Here is a 17,478-nt window from a genome sequence, read left to right as displayed (position 1 = left end):
GAGGTTGTGGTTACTGAGTCACACGTGAAAGTACACCGAGGGCCACGCACAGCACAGCGCTGGTGGCAGGGAGGCAGCTAGGCAACCGCGCCGCTTCCTGCCTCTGGCTGCGGTTGCTAGGGCAATGGTTGCCGTCATGCCGTTCTGCCTTCTCGTCCTAACTGATGCAACCTGGTGGCCCATTCTACCCCAACGGGATCAAACCCGCAACCTTGACATTATCAGAATATTGCTCTAACCAATTGAACTAATGAAACACCCCCCCCCCCATAAAGAATATCGGGAGATGTAGTTTAAGGGTGCCAAGCTGTCTATCCTGCCTCATGGAGTTCCCTGGAAATAGGGATTGATTGTGCAACCGCTTTGGGAATTATAGCTTGGGGTGGGGTGGGGAATTAGCAGCGTCTCCTAACAACTCTCGGTGCCCTTAAACTACAGCTCCCAGGATTCTCTGGGGGAAGCCACGACTGTTAAAGAGGCATGAGGGTGCTTTAAATCCATAGGGTGGATGCAACCCAATCCATTCAAGTCGGTGGCCGCATTAACTATGGCAGGGGCATTTTGTCCCATCCTAGTGGTGGCTGCATGAGCACCCCTGGACCTCTGGCACACACGTACATATGTGCCCAACCCCACAGTCTCTATTTCCTCCTCCTCACAAGACCGTTTCTTACCGTGAGTAGGTGCACCAGATCTTTGTTGGCTTCGAGCGGAGGGCTGGCTTGTTGCAGAACCCGGAGTTCCCTTGCCGGCTCGTACAAACTCTGCAGCTTGCTTAAATTGAGCCTCCCGCCATCCACATGGTCAGGCATGGCCTCGTGCAAAGTCACCAGGTCCTTGAGGTGGACGCCGACGATGGGAATCTTGAAGCCGTCGCAATCGGCATAAACCCGTCGGTACGTTCTGTAGTTGCCACAGGAGGAGAGCAACCTCGTCATCTCGGACAGTGTCTGGGGGCAAGAAGGACGCAATGTCTAAGAGGATGTTGTGGTCAGAGGGTAAGGGCAGGGTCAGCCCCAAAGGGTTTTCCACCCGAGGCGGATGGCAAAATGGTGCCTTCACCATTCGGTGTGCAAAAATGAACCAGGCCAGCAGGTGAATCTTACTTCAACACTGCCTGCCACCACACCTGAGGTCAACCAGCTATCTTAGCATGTGCTGGGCAGATCTCATGGCACACACCCTCTGTCTGCTCTCTCGAGGCCAACCCTACCATTGGGCAGCCACGCCAGGCAGAAGATTTCGGGTAACACGAAAGGGAAGTAAATACGCCACAACCACGCCATACCTTTAAAAAGCTATGATACCACTTTACCTGTCATGGCTTCACCCAAAGAGTCCTGGGAGCCCTTAACAACTCTCAGCACCCTAAACAATAGTTCCCAGGACTCTTTGTGGAGAAGCCATGACTGTTAAAAGTGGTTTCAGGGTGCTTTAAATGTTTGGTGTGAACATTTTTCAATTATCTAGTGGACATTTAGTTTGCAATTATTTTATTTCACTGTCAGAGAAGGGAAGAAGTGTTTTCGGAATTTCCTGCCGCATGTGACAAAATGACTGGGCTCGGGGAGGGGGGATAACGCACCATTCGCTGCTTTGCCTCGGGCAGCAAAACACCTTGGGCCAGTGCTGCCCTCTTCTTCCCTTGTGCTGCCAGAGGTGGACACTTTGTTCTGCCTAATGGTAGGGCCGGCCCTTGCTGAGAGAACTGCTCCCATTTCCTACACAAAGCTTCCTGCCTCTTCTGGTAGATTTTGAAAGTGCCATTCTGGCTGCCAAAACAGAGGGCTTCAGGCACTTCTGCACTTGGAAGGAAACAGCGTCTGACTCCCTCTCTGGCATACCTCCCCACCCCTGTTTCCAAGGCTAAACTATTCTCTCTCTCCCCACCCCCAAAGTTCCTACCTTAGTGATCTCAGAAGGCAGGAGCGCGTGGGTGTCTTTGAGGCGGGCAATAGCGCTGTGGCAGAGCCCCCCCACAATGGCCATGAGGGTGCTGAAGTTCTGCAGCTGTCTTAACTTCTGCAAGTAGCGGAGGAAAAAACAGAGGAGTGAGAGGAGGGGCAGGAAGAATCACCAGCATGTCATGGGAGCCGTCTTCTAAAAATACAAACACACATTTCCTCGTCCTCCAACCTTAATTTATCGGGATTTAAAACTCCCCCACGTTGGATCACTTGGTGTGATGGTCGCAGAGGGAGGCTGTACTCTGAACATGCTCAGAGGAACTCTCTCCTCTTGCCAGCAAGTATATGGGTAGAGCGGGTCCCCTCCAATGCACTGCATAAGGAACATAAGCTCTGTGCAGGATTTTGCACCCCTTCAGCTCCCCTTTCTGCTGCCATCCCCCTTCTTCCAGCAAAGCAGGCAGCGAACTTGCTTACCAGAGTCACACGGATGAATTTGGTGAATACTTCCGCCCGCTGCTGGGGTGTGGGTCGGTTGAGGACCATGACTTGCACCCACTGGGAGATGCTGTTGCACAAGGCGATGGCACGCTCCAGGGCTGGACTGCCCCGCACTGACCCCCGCAGCACGTAATTCTGGAAATCCAAGTACTGCCCAAAACATAACAGAGAGAAAGGGTTTTTGGTTTTTTTTAGTCTTACTAGGTCAGAAGAAAAATTGTCTACTGTATCTAAATTAGGAATGGCCAAATCTGTTCAGCGCCCCCCTCCCCCTTTTCCAGTCTTCAGTTCTCTACATTTTCACATCAGTTTGACTTTTTTTTTTAATGCTGAAAACTCACCAGCATTTTAGCGTAAATGTCCGTATGCAATTGCGCCTAATGTGTGCATTATTCCAACATGATTTTCCTAAAATAATACATTCTTTTAGAGCGTTTTTAGGGATGCTTAACCCCAGCCTTTGCACAAAATGTTCCTTTCATATCTCCAATTTTCTTGAATGGACTGCAAGAAGATCCAACCTATCCATTCTGAAGGAAATCAGCCCTGAGTGCTCGCTGAAAGGACAGATCGTGAAGCTGAGGATCCAATACTTTGGCCACCTCATGAGAAGAGAAGACTCCCTGGAAAAGACCCTGATGCTGGGAAAGATTGAGGGCACAAGGAGAAGGGGGCGACAGAGGACGAGATGGTTGGACTGTGTTCTCGAAGCTACGAACATGAGTCTGACCAAACTGCGGGAGGCAGTGGAAGACAGGAGTGCCTGGCGTGCTCTGGTTCATGGGGTCACGAAGAGTCGGACACGACTAAATGACTAAACAACAACAACAACAACATAACCCCAGTCTATGCATTGTTGTAGACATTACTTGACTGCAGAACTGCACTGCAAAATTCGGAGAAACGCGAATTGCAAAGGATAACTGCTTTTGGGTTCTCATACTGCTTAGGAAAGTGCCAGTTAGGTATCATAGAAGTTGGAAGGGACTCCCAAGGGTCATCTAGTCCAACCTCTTGCAATGCAAGAATCTCCCCCCCAAAGCATCCATGGCAGGTGGCCATCCAGCCTCCAAGGAAGGAGAGTCCACCACCTCCCGAGGGAATCCGTTCCGCTTTCAGACTGCTCTTACTGCCATAATATTCTTCCTGATGTTTGGTTTGGTGTAGGAGAGCCAGTGTCGTGTAGTGGTTAAGAGCAGTAGGCTTGTAATCTGGAGAACCGGGTTCGCGTCTCCGCTCCTCCACATGCAGCTGCTGGGTGACTTTGGGCTAGTGACACTTCTCTGAAGTCTCTCAGCCCCACTCACCTCACAGAGGGTTTGTTGTGGGGGAGGAAGGGAAAGGAGAATATTAGCTGCTTTGAGACTCCTTCGGGTAGTGATAAAGCGGGATATCAAATCCAAACTACTCCTCCTCCTCCTCCTCCTCCTCCTCCTCCTCCTCCTCCTCCTCCTCCTCCTCCTCCTCCTCCTCCTCCTCCTTCTTCTTCTTCTTCTTCTTCTTCTTCTTCTTCTTCTTCTTCTTCTTCTTCTTCTTCTTCTTCTTCTTCTTCTTCTTCTTTGCCTTTAAATGAGAACTCAGGCAAATTCTCCCCATCTCTCGTCTAAATGCAGGGATCCCTTTTCATCAGTGGCCCATCAGGGAATTTGGCAAAAAGGAGTGCAAAGGGGATGGCCACACAACCCTGTGAGGCTTCAGAGGCTTCTGTGAATTTGTCTAATAAGCCATCGCTAAATCTTGTGGGTAGCGAATTCTGTTAGCTAATGATACATGATGTACTTCCTTTGGTTTTCCCCGGTAAGCGAAATCAAGTGTGGGAAAGAGATGTCTTCTGAGAAGCACGTTGTTAGTGATCTGTCCCAGGGCAGACCGTCTTAGGGGTTTCAAGGGGGACTTACTAGCTCCTTCAGCTTCTCTTCCTAACGCACCTGTGTTGGTGCTGCTCTGTATGAGACCCTCAACCAGACAGCTTTCCTAACTGCAGGGACCTGAGAGCTATACCCTCAAGTCTGGGAACTGATTAGATCTAGAGACCACAATTCCCTCCTTAGAGATATGCAAGATCAATGAGATCACCTGGGGAAATAATAATAATAATAATAATAATAATAATAATAATAATAATAATATGCTGCCCATCTGACTGGATTGCCCCAGCCACTCTGGGTGGCTTCCAACAAGTTTTAAAACCACAGTAAAACATCAACAGGGCCGTCCTTCCTATTGGGCTTACTGGCGCACTGCGCCAGGGCGCCCGCCCAGCAAGGGGCGCATCAAGGAGGCACACGGAGCTGCCCCGGGCCTCCGCCTCCGCCTTGCCCCTCCACTCCTTTCCTGGCAGCGGTGGCTGAAGCGAGGAGCATTGTGGGGCAGCGCTGTCTGTGCTCGCTGTGAATTGAAGGAGTGTGGGCGGAAGGTAGCCCAGGTCCAGGTTCATGTTTCCCTTGACAGAGGCAGCTTTGCTGCCGCTGCTGCCATCATGCTTCAGCCGAGTAGGCGGAGGCGGAGCACAGCTGGCAGCGTCCCTGCCTGTCGCGCCCTGTCCGCTGCGCCTGGCCCTGCACAGCGGAGCGCGAGGGGCGCCGCAGGGATCATTGCACCACGGCGCCCGGTACACCTAAGACGGCCCTGAACATCAAACATTGAAAACTTCCCTGCCTTCTTATGCCTTCTAAAAGTCAGATAGTTGTTTATTTCCTTGAAATCTGATGGGAGAGCGTTCCACAGGGCGGGTGCCACCAGCAAGAAGGCCCTCTGCCTGGTTCCCTGTAACCTCACTTCTCGCAGGGAGGGAACCGCCAGAAGGCGCTCGGAGCTGGACCTTAGTGTCCTGGCTGAACGATGAGGGTGGAGATGCTCCTTCAGGTATACTGGGCCGAGACCGCTTAGGGCTTTAATGGTCCAACACTTTAAAACTGTGCTTGGAAACATGCTGGAAGCCAATGTACTGTAGATCTTTTACACAAGCAGGACCTAAGCACAACAGCTCTCTCCCCACTTGCGATTCCCAGCAACTGGTAATTCAGAGAGAGGCTCCCTTAACAGTTGAGGTTGACCATAGCCATCAAGGAAAGTCACCTGGTGGCATGGAAAAAGGACCTGCCTCCCTTTGCAGGGTAGGACTGAACTTCTAAATGGCACCAGGAGACCACCTGGTTCTGCAACTGCAACCTTAAAATAACTGTTTAAGAAAATGTTTTAGAACGCTTTTTTAAAAAATGTGGTGTGTGTTTTTTCATGCTAGGGATATGTTTGCCACCCTGGGTTCCATTTGGGAGGAGGGATGGGGGCAGAAATGGAACAAATAATATACCATTGTTTTATCTTCCCCCAGACCAGTGGCAGAATTCAACCCCAAACACCCAAAGAGGTAGTAAGATTAGAGTAAGGCACATCTGATAGGGAACCTCGCACAATCTCTTGCTGGAGATCTGTACGTGCCTGTCTGCATGTGAGCAAAGCACAGCCCATCAGGAGTTCAATGCCTTTGCAGACAAGCCTGGGACGGAGGGGAGTGACAGGGGCTGCCATTTCACGAGGTTTGACTTCGCTGCAACCAGAGATGTGCAATTTGGTGTGGGCTCTCTGTTGCAGAAACCCCCCAAAAACCCACTAACAGAAAGATGACCAAACAAGGGGTGGGTGGAGGAAGACAACTTTGCTGAAATATCCCCTGTAGCATTTTTAAATTTCTGTTTTAACAGCCCTGGCTGCCTGCAGTTGCCAATATAAAGACAGCCATACAGCCACAGTCACATGCTGCATTTTAAACGCTCTGATATCACTTTAAAGAGTCATGGCTTCTGCCAAAGTATTCTGGGAGCTGTTGTTTCTTAAGGGCACTTAACACATGGTGATCTGCACTGATCAATAATAACATACTGGAGATCCTGAGTCACAAGATGGTTAGACTGGCCTCGACCAGGACCAGGGCCTTCTCAGTAATAGCCCCGACCTGGTGGAACGCTCTCTCTCAGGAGACTAGGGCCCAGCAGGAGTTGTCATCTTTTCATAGGGCCTGCAAGACAGAGCTGTTCCGCTTGGCCTTTGGACTGACTCAGTCTGACCCCGGTGTTACCCTCCCCCAGGGCCAGCTCTAGGTATAGTCCCGGTGGTGCGGGGCGCCAGGGGAAGCCATGTTGCGCGCTGCGAGGGCGGGGGCGCCGGAGCGATCTCCACGCCAGGGCGCTCGACCTGCTCAAGTCTGCCCTGCCCTCCCCTAAGGTTTTATCCTACAGATATTTAAATGAGGTTCCACTTGTAGATTCCCATTTTAAAATTGAATTTTAACATTGTGTTTAATCTGTATTTTAATTGAATTGTTTCTTTTATGCTTGTTTTGATATTTTTTTTGTTAGCCGCCCTGAGCCCAGTCTTGACTGGGAAGGGCGGGGTATAAATAAAATTATTATTATTATTATTATTATTATTATTATTATTATTATTGCACCCCTAATTGCCCTGAGTGCCTTCTGGCGGTTCCCTCGCTGCGAGAAGTGAAATCAGTGTTTCATCTTAGGAAGAGGTGTGGCTGTGTGACTATTTTGAAGGGGGACCCTGCGCTTCTGCACCTGCTACTACCCTACTGGTCCCAAGGTTGGGGGTGACGGGAGTCATAGTCCACAATATCTGGAGGGCAGCTGCTTGGGGAAGGCTAAGGCTCTTTTGAAAGCTCTATGCAGCTGCCTGTCAGGCTTCAGGGAATCTGATCCCTCCCCCGGTGGCAGCCACTAAGCAGATAAACAAGAGGAGTTCTTACCAAGTAATTTATTCCATAGATCACAGAGAGAGACGAAGGAAGGCAGCCTCCTTAAAATAATGCCGTTGCTCCGAATAAAGTCCAACCGCCCTCCATCTCTCCTATTGTATGTCACCCTTGCACCAGCTAATCTGAGCTTTCTGCCTCTGAACTTTCTGTTCTCCTACTCTCAATGCCCACCTGGTCCTGGGAGGGTGTGTGTGTCAGGAATGCTTTCCAAAGACCTGAATCTGTCAGCTGTCTCTCCCCTGGTGTTTCTTCTTTCTGCTGTTCCTCTCCCAATATTTCCCAGCTTCTCCCCTCTGCAGCCTCTGAACTATGACTTTCTGCAAACCACTGTTCCAATTCTATACTGTCCCCTCTGTTCTTGGGAAGGTTCAGGAGAAGGGGGGGCACCATTCCTCCTTAGTCCAGCTCCTGACATGACCCATCTCTGCAACAATTTCTAATCTTCCACCGTTGCAGAACCTGAGTGTCGGCTGATCCCTACCGAGAGGCGGCAGAATGCCTTGAACTCCAGGTAACTGAGGTGGTTGGCCAACTCTCCTGCATCGAGGTGATCAAAAAGCAGGGACACTTTCCTCTTCTTGCCACAGCCAGGGCTGCTTTGGCAGCTGAAGGATCGAGTCCACGTCCGGGTCATCCTGGAGAAGGAAGCAAGACCAGAACGCCAAGTTAGATGCTGAACACTTTGCATGCTTAGAGGTAGTAAAGGTAAAGGTAAAGGTAAAGGTAAAGGACCCCTGTAGAGTTAAATCTAGCTTATCTCCGCTTTCAGGCCAAGGGAGCTAGTGTTTGTCGACAGGCAGCTTTTCTGGGTCATGTGGCCAGCATGACTAAGCTGCTTCCGGCACAACGGAACACCGTGACGGAAGCCAGAGTGCACTGAAACGCCATTTACCTTCCCGCTGCAGTGGTGCCTATTTATCTACTTGCCCTGGTGTGCTTTCAAACTGCCAGGTTGGCAGGAGCGAGGACAGAGCAACGGGAGCTCACCTCGTTGCGCGGATTCAAACCGCCGACCTTGCGACTGGCAAGCCCAAGAGGCTCGGTGGTTTGGACCACAGCGCCACCTGCATCCATGCTTAGTGGAACCCTTGACTGGAAACACAGGTTGGTCTGAGGAACGTGGTAAATGACTCACAATGGAGATGTGGAGGACAGGAGGGAGCAGGAGACTGGGAAAATGGACTCCTGGACCATTTGCTGTTCTGGGATGGAAGGAGAGTCTTTTTAAAAAAAACAGGTGGCGGGAAAATGGACTCCTGGGGTCCATTTGCCGTTCTGGGATGGAAGGAGAGTCTTAAAAAAAAAAAAACAGGTGGCGGAGCGGGATGGGAGATGCACTTTCATGACTTTGAGAATGACTTGAACTCACGTGCCAGAGGTGTTCAGCAGGTGACTGTGTTCCCCCTGGCCCTCTTTCCTCACCACCTCCAAGATCTCCGCGACAGCCTCCTCCAGGTGTGGGTCCAGGTGAAAGGCCTCGGGGTAGTTGACGAGCCAGTACCTGAAGCCAGATGGGAGAGGTTCAGTCTGGAGCTGCAAGAGACTCGGGGAGACGGGTACCCAGGCAGGATCTGGGGGCGAAGGGGAGGAACGGGGTGGAAATTTATACCGGATGAAGTGGCAGATCCTCAGCTGGCGTTCTTGCTGTTTCTTCTGAGATGCTTCTTGGTATGTAGCAAACTGAGTTAAGGTTTTACCCCTCTCAAATTGGGGGGCAATGGTGCCAGGTGTTATTGGGGCCCTGCCTCTAAGCCCAGGATTTCCAGCTGTTTTCGGACTACAATTCCCATCACCCCTGACCATTAGTCCTGCTAGCTAGGGGATGATGGGAGTTGTAGTCCAACAAAAGCTGGCGAGACACAAAGTTTGATAAACCCTGCTCTAGCCCAAGATAGAATCTTCTACCTTCTTCCAGAGTTGCCAACCGAAGCCAGTCCAGTTTTGGGGAACCCTCAAGGGAGACACCTCTTAAGCTGGCAGGGGTGGAGAGCAAAGAGTAAGAATTCTCTCCTGCAGTCCCAGAACTTCTTGGGGTTCTGCAATAGACTAAGGCAGACATGGCCAAACTCAGCCCTCCAGGTGTTTTGGGACTACAATTCCCATCATCCTTGACCACTGGTCCTGTTAGCTAGGGATGATGGGAGCTGAAGTCCCAAAACATCTGGAGGGCTAAGTTTGGCCATGCCCGGACAAAGGCTATGGATAAAGTACTCTGGCTCCAGTGTGCTCGCACCGCTGACGCATGAAGCAGTATACACATGACATAAGTCATACCAAGCCATAGGTATCCTTTAGCTCAGTGTTTCTCAACCAATGTGCCTCCAGATGTTTTGGGACTACAACTCCCATCATTCCTGACCACTGGTCTTGCTAGCTAGGGATGATGGGAGTTGTAGTCCCAAAACATCTGGAGGCACACTGGTTGAGAAACACTGCTTTAGCTTCTGGAGAAATACTCCTATTTGGGTTATTTCCCCTTACACCAGCTTCCATCTGATTAGAAACCAGAAGCTGTCGTTAAACTGAAGTGTGTACATGTTGGGCAGCCGTGGCACATGCCCAGATGTTGGCTTGGGGGAACTGGAGTCTGATGTGGGGAAATGCATGAGCTATTGAAGAGGCCCCAAGCCCCTCTCTCTGGTGGGAACAGGAACATTGAAAGTGACTTGAAATTCAGCAGGGGGGAATGACTCCACTGCGTTTTGAGCCGTTCATGGGTACCTAGATTTATGAAGCGCACACACCGTACATTTAAAGCACATTTCCCTCTTCCTCAATAATCCTGGGAATTGTAGCTTGCCCCTCACAGAGCTATACTTCCCAGCACCCTTTAACAAAGGACAGTTCCCATGATTCTGTTGGGGATGGGCTTTAAATGTGTTTTAATGTGCACTTAGCCTAAGGAACTCTTAACATTCACCGCCTGAATGGAAATAAAAACCTGGGGGGTTGGGGGTGGGGACCAGGCTTTTTAGAACAGCATTAACCCGCAGTTCTGGACTGAAGCCCAGTAGGGCTAGTAAGCTAATCCAGAATGCAGCAGCTAGACTGGTGACTGGGAGCGGCCGCCGAGACCATATAACACCGGTCCTGAAAGACCTACATTGGCTCCCAGTACGTTTCCGAGCACAATTCAAAGTGTTGGTGCCGACCTTTAAAGCCCTAAATGGCCTCAAAGGCCCAGTATACCTGAAGGAACGTCTCCACCCCCATTGTCCAGCCCAGACACTGAGATCCAGTGCCAAGGGCCTTCTGGCGCTTCCCTCACTGCAAGAAGTGAGGTTACGGGGAACCAGGCGGAGGACCTTCTCGAAAGCGGCGTCTGTCCTGTTGAACGCCCTCCCGTCTAATGTCAAAGAAATAAACAACTATCTGACCTTTAGAAGACATCTGAAGGCAGCCCTTTATTATTATTATTAGTAGTAGTAGTAGCAGCAGCAGTAATATTAATATTTTGTTGGGAGCCGCTATCTCTTCAATGTGAATCAGAGGGTTTTGTAGGGAACTCTCATGGGCAGGGCCGGCCCTACGGCAAGGCTGGATGGCGCAGGGCGCTAAGGCGCAGGGCCTCCAGGGGGACACCGCGCTGCTGTGCCCACCAGACAGCCGCGCTGGGAAACAGGGCGGGGGGGGGGCGCCGGAGGGATCTTCGCACCACGGCGCCAGATATGCTTAAGATGGCCCTGCTCATGGGTTAGGGAGTAAATGCAGTGCCTCTGACCTTGCCAGAGGTTGTTGACTCTGGCAGTGGCTAGCGGGGGGAGGGGGATACAGAGAACAGTGCAGAGTACCCCACTCCTGAAACCTTCTCCCTCATTGCAAGAGATGCTCCCTTTTCTTTGAGCATGAGGAGGGCCTGCAAGTGCGGCCAAGGGCACATTTTCTGCGTTGCGGCCGAAGCAGCTCAGCGCTACCTCCGAAAGGATATGAAGCGAGGAGGAGGCGGGCCAGCTCTGCGGACGATACCACCCAGCTGTGAGCCGTCAGTGTCATGTTTACCATGAAGTCGCTGGTGCAGAGGTTTCCATCCAAATCTAGAGGAGGAGAGAGAATGGTGAGGCTGGGGTTTGTTAATCTGGTTTATCAATCTGAAGGATGGTTGATATCACCCCAAGATACAGTAACCCATAGCTGTCCACTTTCGGATTTGAAAATAAGGGATCAGCAGCAGCCTCACCTGTCCCGGAGACAGTCTTCGGTATATCTAACAATCCAGGATAGGTGCGGGAAACGGCGCTGGAATAAGGGAATTTCCAGCAAAAAAAAGGGAGGGTTGACAGCTATGCAGTAACCACTGTACGGTCAATTAAGCAACATTAAAGTACAGTACCCTCTTGTTTGTTTGCTTGCTTAACAGCAACGTTTTTGAAATTTACTCGACTCTGACAGAGGGAATATTCTGGTTAAAAGAACCAAGGAAACCGGCTTAGAGGCAGAAAAAAAAGAGAGGATGCCCAGATATTTTTTTGGGTGGTCACTGGGAATTAAGCCCAAAACCTTTTCGCTCTTGGTAGGTGGAACACTACCAGGTTCCTTCACATCGGGGGACTCCAGAAAAAGTCACAGCAGCCCCACCAAATGCCTGGTCTGGGAGAAGAGCCCCTATCTCTCAACCGCCCCTGCCTTTGCCTCTCTCCGGTTTACCAAAGGAGCGAAGGCATTTCTCAATCAGCTCATCCAGCGTGCAGGATCGGTTCAGATCTCCCAAGGTGATGGAGGCCAAGGCCTGGTTGATCTCCCGAGGGTTAGGACAGGTCATCCGCCGCCGACTCTTCCGTCGGGAAATCCTGCCGGCACCTGGGAGAGTGCCGCCTTCGGTGATGTTGGGGGCTTCGGCTCGGGATTTCCTGCAAAAGAATACAATTCCCAAATTCACCAAAGACGCGAGCTTCAGGGATGTCAACGGTGGTTGTTTTCCGCCTCCAAGAGAGACAACAACAGGTGCTTTGAGGTGTAAGAGAACACACACATCCGAAGTCCACTGCAGCTGTCCAATTCCTGCTACCCCGCTCTCAGAGGAGCCTCTCTGTAGTGCCTCTGCATGAGTCACTGTTCTGGCCCTGTATTTTGCAAGCTGCTGTGTGGTCGCTTTTGCTTGGAAAAGTGGGGTGGAGATGCACAAAGAATGCGGAGGGAGCATAGCTCAGAAGTATAGCCCGTGCTTTGCTTGCCGGAGGAGACATGGCCAGCTCCATGTCGGGAAAAGCTCGTGCCGGGTCCTCTGCTCTATCAGTGAGCCACAATGCTCCAGTCCAGACAGTTGAACTATATGTGAAGGGCCCATGATGGCTTTGCACTGCGTGAACTTTGAAAACAACAACACCACCACCAAACTTTTGCAGGGTGTCAAAACCTAGTTAGACTGGTTTTAAAATTGGCCGGAGGCAACTCTTCCCTAGGTGTGGCACCATCTGGCTGCAAAATTGGCAGACAGAAGAATTCTTGCTGGGAAAAGGTCAGTATTGTTATAAGAAAAAACTTATCCTTTTTCCTTAGGCCAACCAGAGAATATTGAGAAGCAAAGCCTGATCTTTATTAAAGCTTTTGAAACAGGGTGCTCCCCCCACATGCAGGAGGGAGGAGGAGACCCAGAACTATATAAGAGTGCAAACTCTTATATATACACTTGAAATTGCCTCCCCTGTAGCTCAAGACCGCCCCCAATACATCATACATACATCACAGAAGGGGCGGTCTACAGCAGAAATCTGTGTGTGTTGTTGTTCTACCAGCAAAGGCTTGTGTTGCATTGGGTAAAAGGCAACAAACTTGGTTCACTAAAGTAAGTGATCTGTATACTTTTTTTTAGGGGTCTGGTTTTGCAGCTCACTCAGCTCCTCTCAAAATCAACACTTGGCAATTGCTTTTGAATTCTAAAGAAGCGGGTTCCTGCCGCAAAACGTTGCAGCGTGGGTAACCTCAGCCAGCCATGCCCTTTGTCAACATGCGTGTGAGGTCCTCTTATTCCGACTTCAACAGCTGCAGATAAACTGGCCAGCAAGGAACTACCATCTTCACATCCAAAGAGGTGGGTTCTTTTGCCTCCTCACCTGGATGGATGCCATGAAATCCTCGGATGGAGAACAATAGGTGACAGGGCTGTGCGCTCTGGGCGTGAGAGATTTTGGCTGATGCTGGAAGCTGGAGACACAGACACATGTCTTGTTCTGTGCAGGACCCAAAGCTGTGGCTTGCAGCTTCCTTGGAAACCTCATGGGGCTAAGTAAGATCTGTTCGAGTGTTAACACTGTGAGGCTTTCCATCCTCAGGTGTGGAGGGCTCCCTGGTCCTGAATGGGGTAACTGTGCCCCTGAAGGACCAGGTGCGCAGCCTGGGAGTCACAGCTGTCCATGGAGGCGCAGGTCAATTCTGTGTCCAGGGCAGCTGTTTATCAGCTCCATCTGGTACGCAAGCTGAGACCCTACCTGCCCGCAGACTGTCTCGCCAGAGTGGTGCATGCTCTAGTTACCTCTCGCTTGGACTACTGCAATGCGCTCTATGCAATGCGGCTACCTTTGAAGGTGACCCGGAAACTACCACTAATCCAGAATGCGGCAGCTAGACTAGTGACTGGGAGCGGCCGCCGAGACCACATAACACCGGAGCTGAGAGACCTGCATTGGCTCCCAGTATGTTTCCAAGCACAATTTCAAAGTGTTGGTGCTGACCTTTAAAGCCCTAAATGCCTCGGCCCAGTATACCTGAAGGAGCATCTCCACCCACATTGTTATGCCCGGACACTGAGGTCCAGCACCGAGGGCCTTCTGGCGGTTCCCTCGCTATGACACAGTCATATCACAGTGTCTTTCCAAGGAAGGCCACCGACCTTGATGGCTTTGAAAGAGAATTAGACAAATTCATTGGGGAGAAACTTATCGATGGCTAACTCTAGCCATATAGGCTATGCTCTGCCTCCACGGTCGTAGGCAGCAAGGCTTCCGAATTGTCGGAAACCACAGGAGGAGAGAATTGCTCTTGTGCTCTAATCCTGCTTGCTGGTTTCCCACAGGATCTGGTCGGCCACTGCGAGAACAGGATGCTGGGCTAGATGGGCCATTGGCCTGATCCAGCAGGGGTCTTCTTATGCTATTAAACCAAAGCCTAAGTAAGTGCTGGCACCCCTGTAGTCTCTCGCTGGTGCATGCAACAATATTCAAACTAATGCAGTATGATACAAAAGGGGGAAAAGGTATTCCCAGACCGGGGGTTCAACCTTAAAAGTTTTCACTCTTTCTGCCACCCTCCTGCATGGTCCTCCTGCCACAGTGGTCCAATCAACGGCTTGCTAAGAATTTATCCTCCTCCCCACCTCAACATTCTTGCAATCCTCACTTCCCCAGTGAGCAAACGCTTGGACTTCCGCATTTCCCACCTAAGAGCATGCTTTCCCCACCCCAGTCTCTTGCATTTGAAAGTCAACCAGCCACCCAGCGACTGTACTTGGAAACCCAAATCTATACCAAGAAACTTCCTCCTCTTGCCCAACTTCCTTGTACGCACAGAGCGTGTGGGTCCCCCACTCTCAAGACCACTCAGCGCTCCTCTCCAACTTTGTCTGCAATATCTCTCGAGTGGGGAAAGATATCTCTCTCTCTCTCTCTCTCTCTCTCTCTCTCTCTCTCTCTCTCTCCTGCTATGCAATCTCTCCAAACGCCACCTTTGTGTGACCACAGCCTTTCCTTTTCCAACAGCTGAGCTTGCTGGATCAAAGCACCCACACACCTACTCGGCGCATGGAACTGAAACGACACCATGCAACCCACCAGCTTCCGGATTGCTAGATTCACATAGCATGGGTCTTTTACGAAAGCTAAACTTCCCCACTCGCCGGCAGCAAGTTGAGACACTGCTAAACCTGAGCTGCGAAAGCAGAGCTATGCAAGACCTCACAGCTTCTGCAAGTCAGGCAGACGTTTAAACATCAGGAGCAGAATAAATATGAGCCGGATGAAAACAAATATTAAAATGCATGTCCTGGTTTTCTCTCAAGTCAAATGGCAGCGACTACAGGGCAGGCAGTGCAAGACTTTTACGCACAAATTGCTGTTGAATATAGTCAGAGGAGCACAGCTGTGGATCCCTCGAACGATCACAAAGGATCAGGGACCGTCAGTTTCTACAACCATTTAGAGCAGGCATCCCCAAACTGCGGCCCTCCAGATGTTTTCGCCTACAATTCCCATGATCCCTAGCTAACAGGACCAGTGGTCAGGGATGATGGGAATTGTAGTCCAGAACATCTGGAGGGCCAAAGTTTGGGGGTGCCTGGTTTAGCGTTTCTGCAATGCTCACAACAGATTGCATACAATACCATTGGCACCCAAGAAACATTGGGGTCCAAGCAGGTGGGCTGGTACCCTTGTGTACTTTGTAACTTTGCAGTATCTTTGTATTGTTTTTAACACTCGATTGGGAGCCGCCCAGAGTGGCTGGGAAAACTCAGCCAGGTGGGCGGGGTATAAATAAATTAATACTACTACTACTACTACTACTACTACTATTATCTATTAAGTTTTATTCTGAAGTGAAAAATTGAAAGCGTAATGCCGATGGTCAACAAAAGAGGTTTAAAGACTCTCTCAAGGCAAATCTTTAAAAATGTAGTACAGTATTAACTCCGACAACTGGGAAACACTGGCCTGCGAGCGAGCTCTCCAGTTGGTGAACAGCCTTTACCAAAGGAGTCGTGGACTTTGAAGACGCTCGAACTCAGGATGAAAGGGAGAAGCGAGCTAAGAGGAAGGCACGCTTGGCAAACCCTCACTGTGATCAATTCCCGCCCAGAAACCTTTGTCCCCATGTGCGGACCCAGAATTGGCCTCCACAGTCACTTACGGACTCACTGTTAAAACCGTGTTCATGGAAGACAATCTTACTCGGCCATGAGTCATAACAGAAGAAGAAGAAGAAGAAGAAGAAGAAGAAGAAGAAGAAGAAGAAGAAGAAGAAGAAGAAGAAGAAGAAGAAGAAGAAGAAGAAGAAGAACTTTGTAACACCCCTATTCTCTGTCTCCTATCTGGCCCTAATTAATTGGGTTAACTGTCCGCAAGGATGCTCAATCTGGTACCTATCAAGGAAGATGGACATGAAGCCTGCAATCTATCCCACACACAGTTATTCATACCTGAATCTCACCTGAAACCAGGTGGGACACGTCTAACATGCACTGCCTCTGGATGCCAATCCTCCTCTCTGGATTTTAAAACTGGACAGCTACATGTGTCCCTATCCAATTTTTTATTTTGCTATGTGATGGGATACTGCCCCTTCCCGTAATGGAAGATGGCAGGGTCCCCAAGGACGTGGTCTGCGGGGAGCTGGCTTCCAGCACCAGGTCCATGGGCAGACCCAACTCCATGTTACAAAGATGTCTGCAAACATGATATGAAGGCTGGCAACATCAACACACCAGATGGGAATCCCTTGCAGACGACCACAGTGCCTATAGACAGTCAGGTCATGCATCCATAGCAGTAACTAGAGGACGAATGACCATTGGGAGGAGGGCAGAGAGAAAAAAAGCCATGGTGCATTTGCAGCAGCATAACTGGACGCCTTCATCTGCCCCGGCTGCAACAAAACATGTCTCTCCTGCATCGACGTCTTACAGCCACAGCAGGCACCGTAACTCTCCAACAGTTTGACTTCAGCAAGGCACGCTCTTTAGTTGTCTCCCAAGACAGACAGATGCCAGTCAATCAATCAAGGAAGGATTGATGAAAAGTCCCCACAAACCCAGCACCACATGCACAGGGACAACTCACCTCCTGCCTCTTTAGCAGTTGCAAGGCAGGCAGAAGTTCAACAGGCACAGCACAGCAGCAGCCCCTACAAAAAGTTGGCAACTTGACAATACCTTGGGAACGGCAGCATTTCTCCTGACAGCCAAGCGCTTGTGTGGAATTTCCAGCAGTGGCGATCAAAATGAGAACGAAAGACGCCCCCCAGGAAATATAAAACCGGCTGAAATTTCCCCAGGTCGCCATGACACGAAACAGGAAAATCCCAATGAGTAAGATGAAGAAGGAGCGGCAGCTCAGTAAAGTTTGGCTTACCCCTTGCTCTCTCGTCGGATCATCTTCTTCTAACCAAGTCGCCCTTTCGGTTCTCTGTGGGGCCGGGGGGGGGGCCCTGAGGGCCTGGGGAGGGGGTCCTTCTTGCTTTCCTAGCTGAAACCTCTCAGCCAGGTGCTTCTGGGCTCAGCCCCAATTGGGGCAAAGGCAAGCAATACGGCAAAATGTCTCTTCCAGACTGTAGCACTGCGGAGTCAAACTGAACTGGTTGATTTTATGCTGATGTGTG

At 50.5% G+C, this 17,478-nt stretch overlaps 2 protein-coding genes across 4 annotated transcripts in view; one reads left to right on the top strand and one right to left on the bottom strand.

Annotated features, from left to right (window-relative positions):
• TSLIG3C (tRNA splicing ligase complex subunit 3C) overlaps positions 1–7,750 on the top strand; it is a 25,568-nt gene extending 17,818 nt beyond the window's left edge. Inside the window, exon 9 of the mRNA XM_088672739.1 lies at positions 7,633–7,750. The gene's annotated coding sequence lies outside the window, so the exon portion shown is untranslated. The remainder of the gene's footprint in view (positions 1–7,632) is intronic.
• The window catches only part of RASGRP4 (RAS guanyl releasing protein 4), a 27,255-nt gene extending 9,777 nt beyond the window's left edge, over positions 1–17,478 (bottom strand). The window contains exons 1-9 of one of the 3 annotated variants that reach the window (XM_088672737.1): positions 17,232–17,478; positions 11,821–12,023; positions 11,106–11,210; positions 8,786–8,849; positions 8,546–8,677; positions 7,658–7,811; positions 2,385–2,558; positions 1,906–2,022; positions 675–950 (exon numbers count right to left, since the gene is read on the bottom strand). In XM_088672737.1, the coding sequence (XP_088528863.1) occupies positions 675–950; positions 1,906–2,022; positions 2,385–2,558; positions 7,658–7,811; positions 8,546–8,677; positions 8,786–8,849; positions 11,106–11,210; positions 11,821–12,023; positions 17,232–17,254 (1,248 nt within the window). In that variant the 5' untranslated portion in view covers positions 17,255–17,478. Of the gene's footprint in view, positions 1–674; positions 951–1,905; positions 2,023–2,384; positions 2,559–7,657; positions 7,812–8,545; positions 8,678–8,785; positions 8,850–11,105; positions 11,211–11,820; positions 12,414–16,940; positions 17,079–17,231 lie in introns of those variants that run through there. The other 2 variants (XM_088672738.1, XM_088672736.1) reach the window with 2 other exon arrangements.

The sequence above is a fragment of the Zootoca vivipara genome, chromosome 6 (genome assembly GCF_965207765.1).
Source record: "Zootoca vivipara chromosome 6, rZooViv2.hap1.1, whole genome shotgun sequence".
NCBI lineage: Eukaryota > Metazoa > Chordata > Lepidosauria > Squamata > Lacertidae > Zootoca > Zootoca vivipara.
This window is presented reverse-complemented; position numbering and strand designations above follow the sequence as displayed.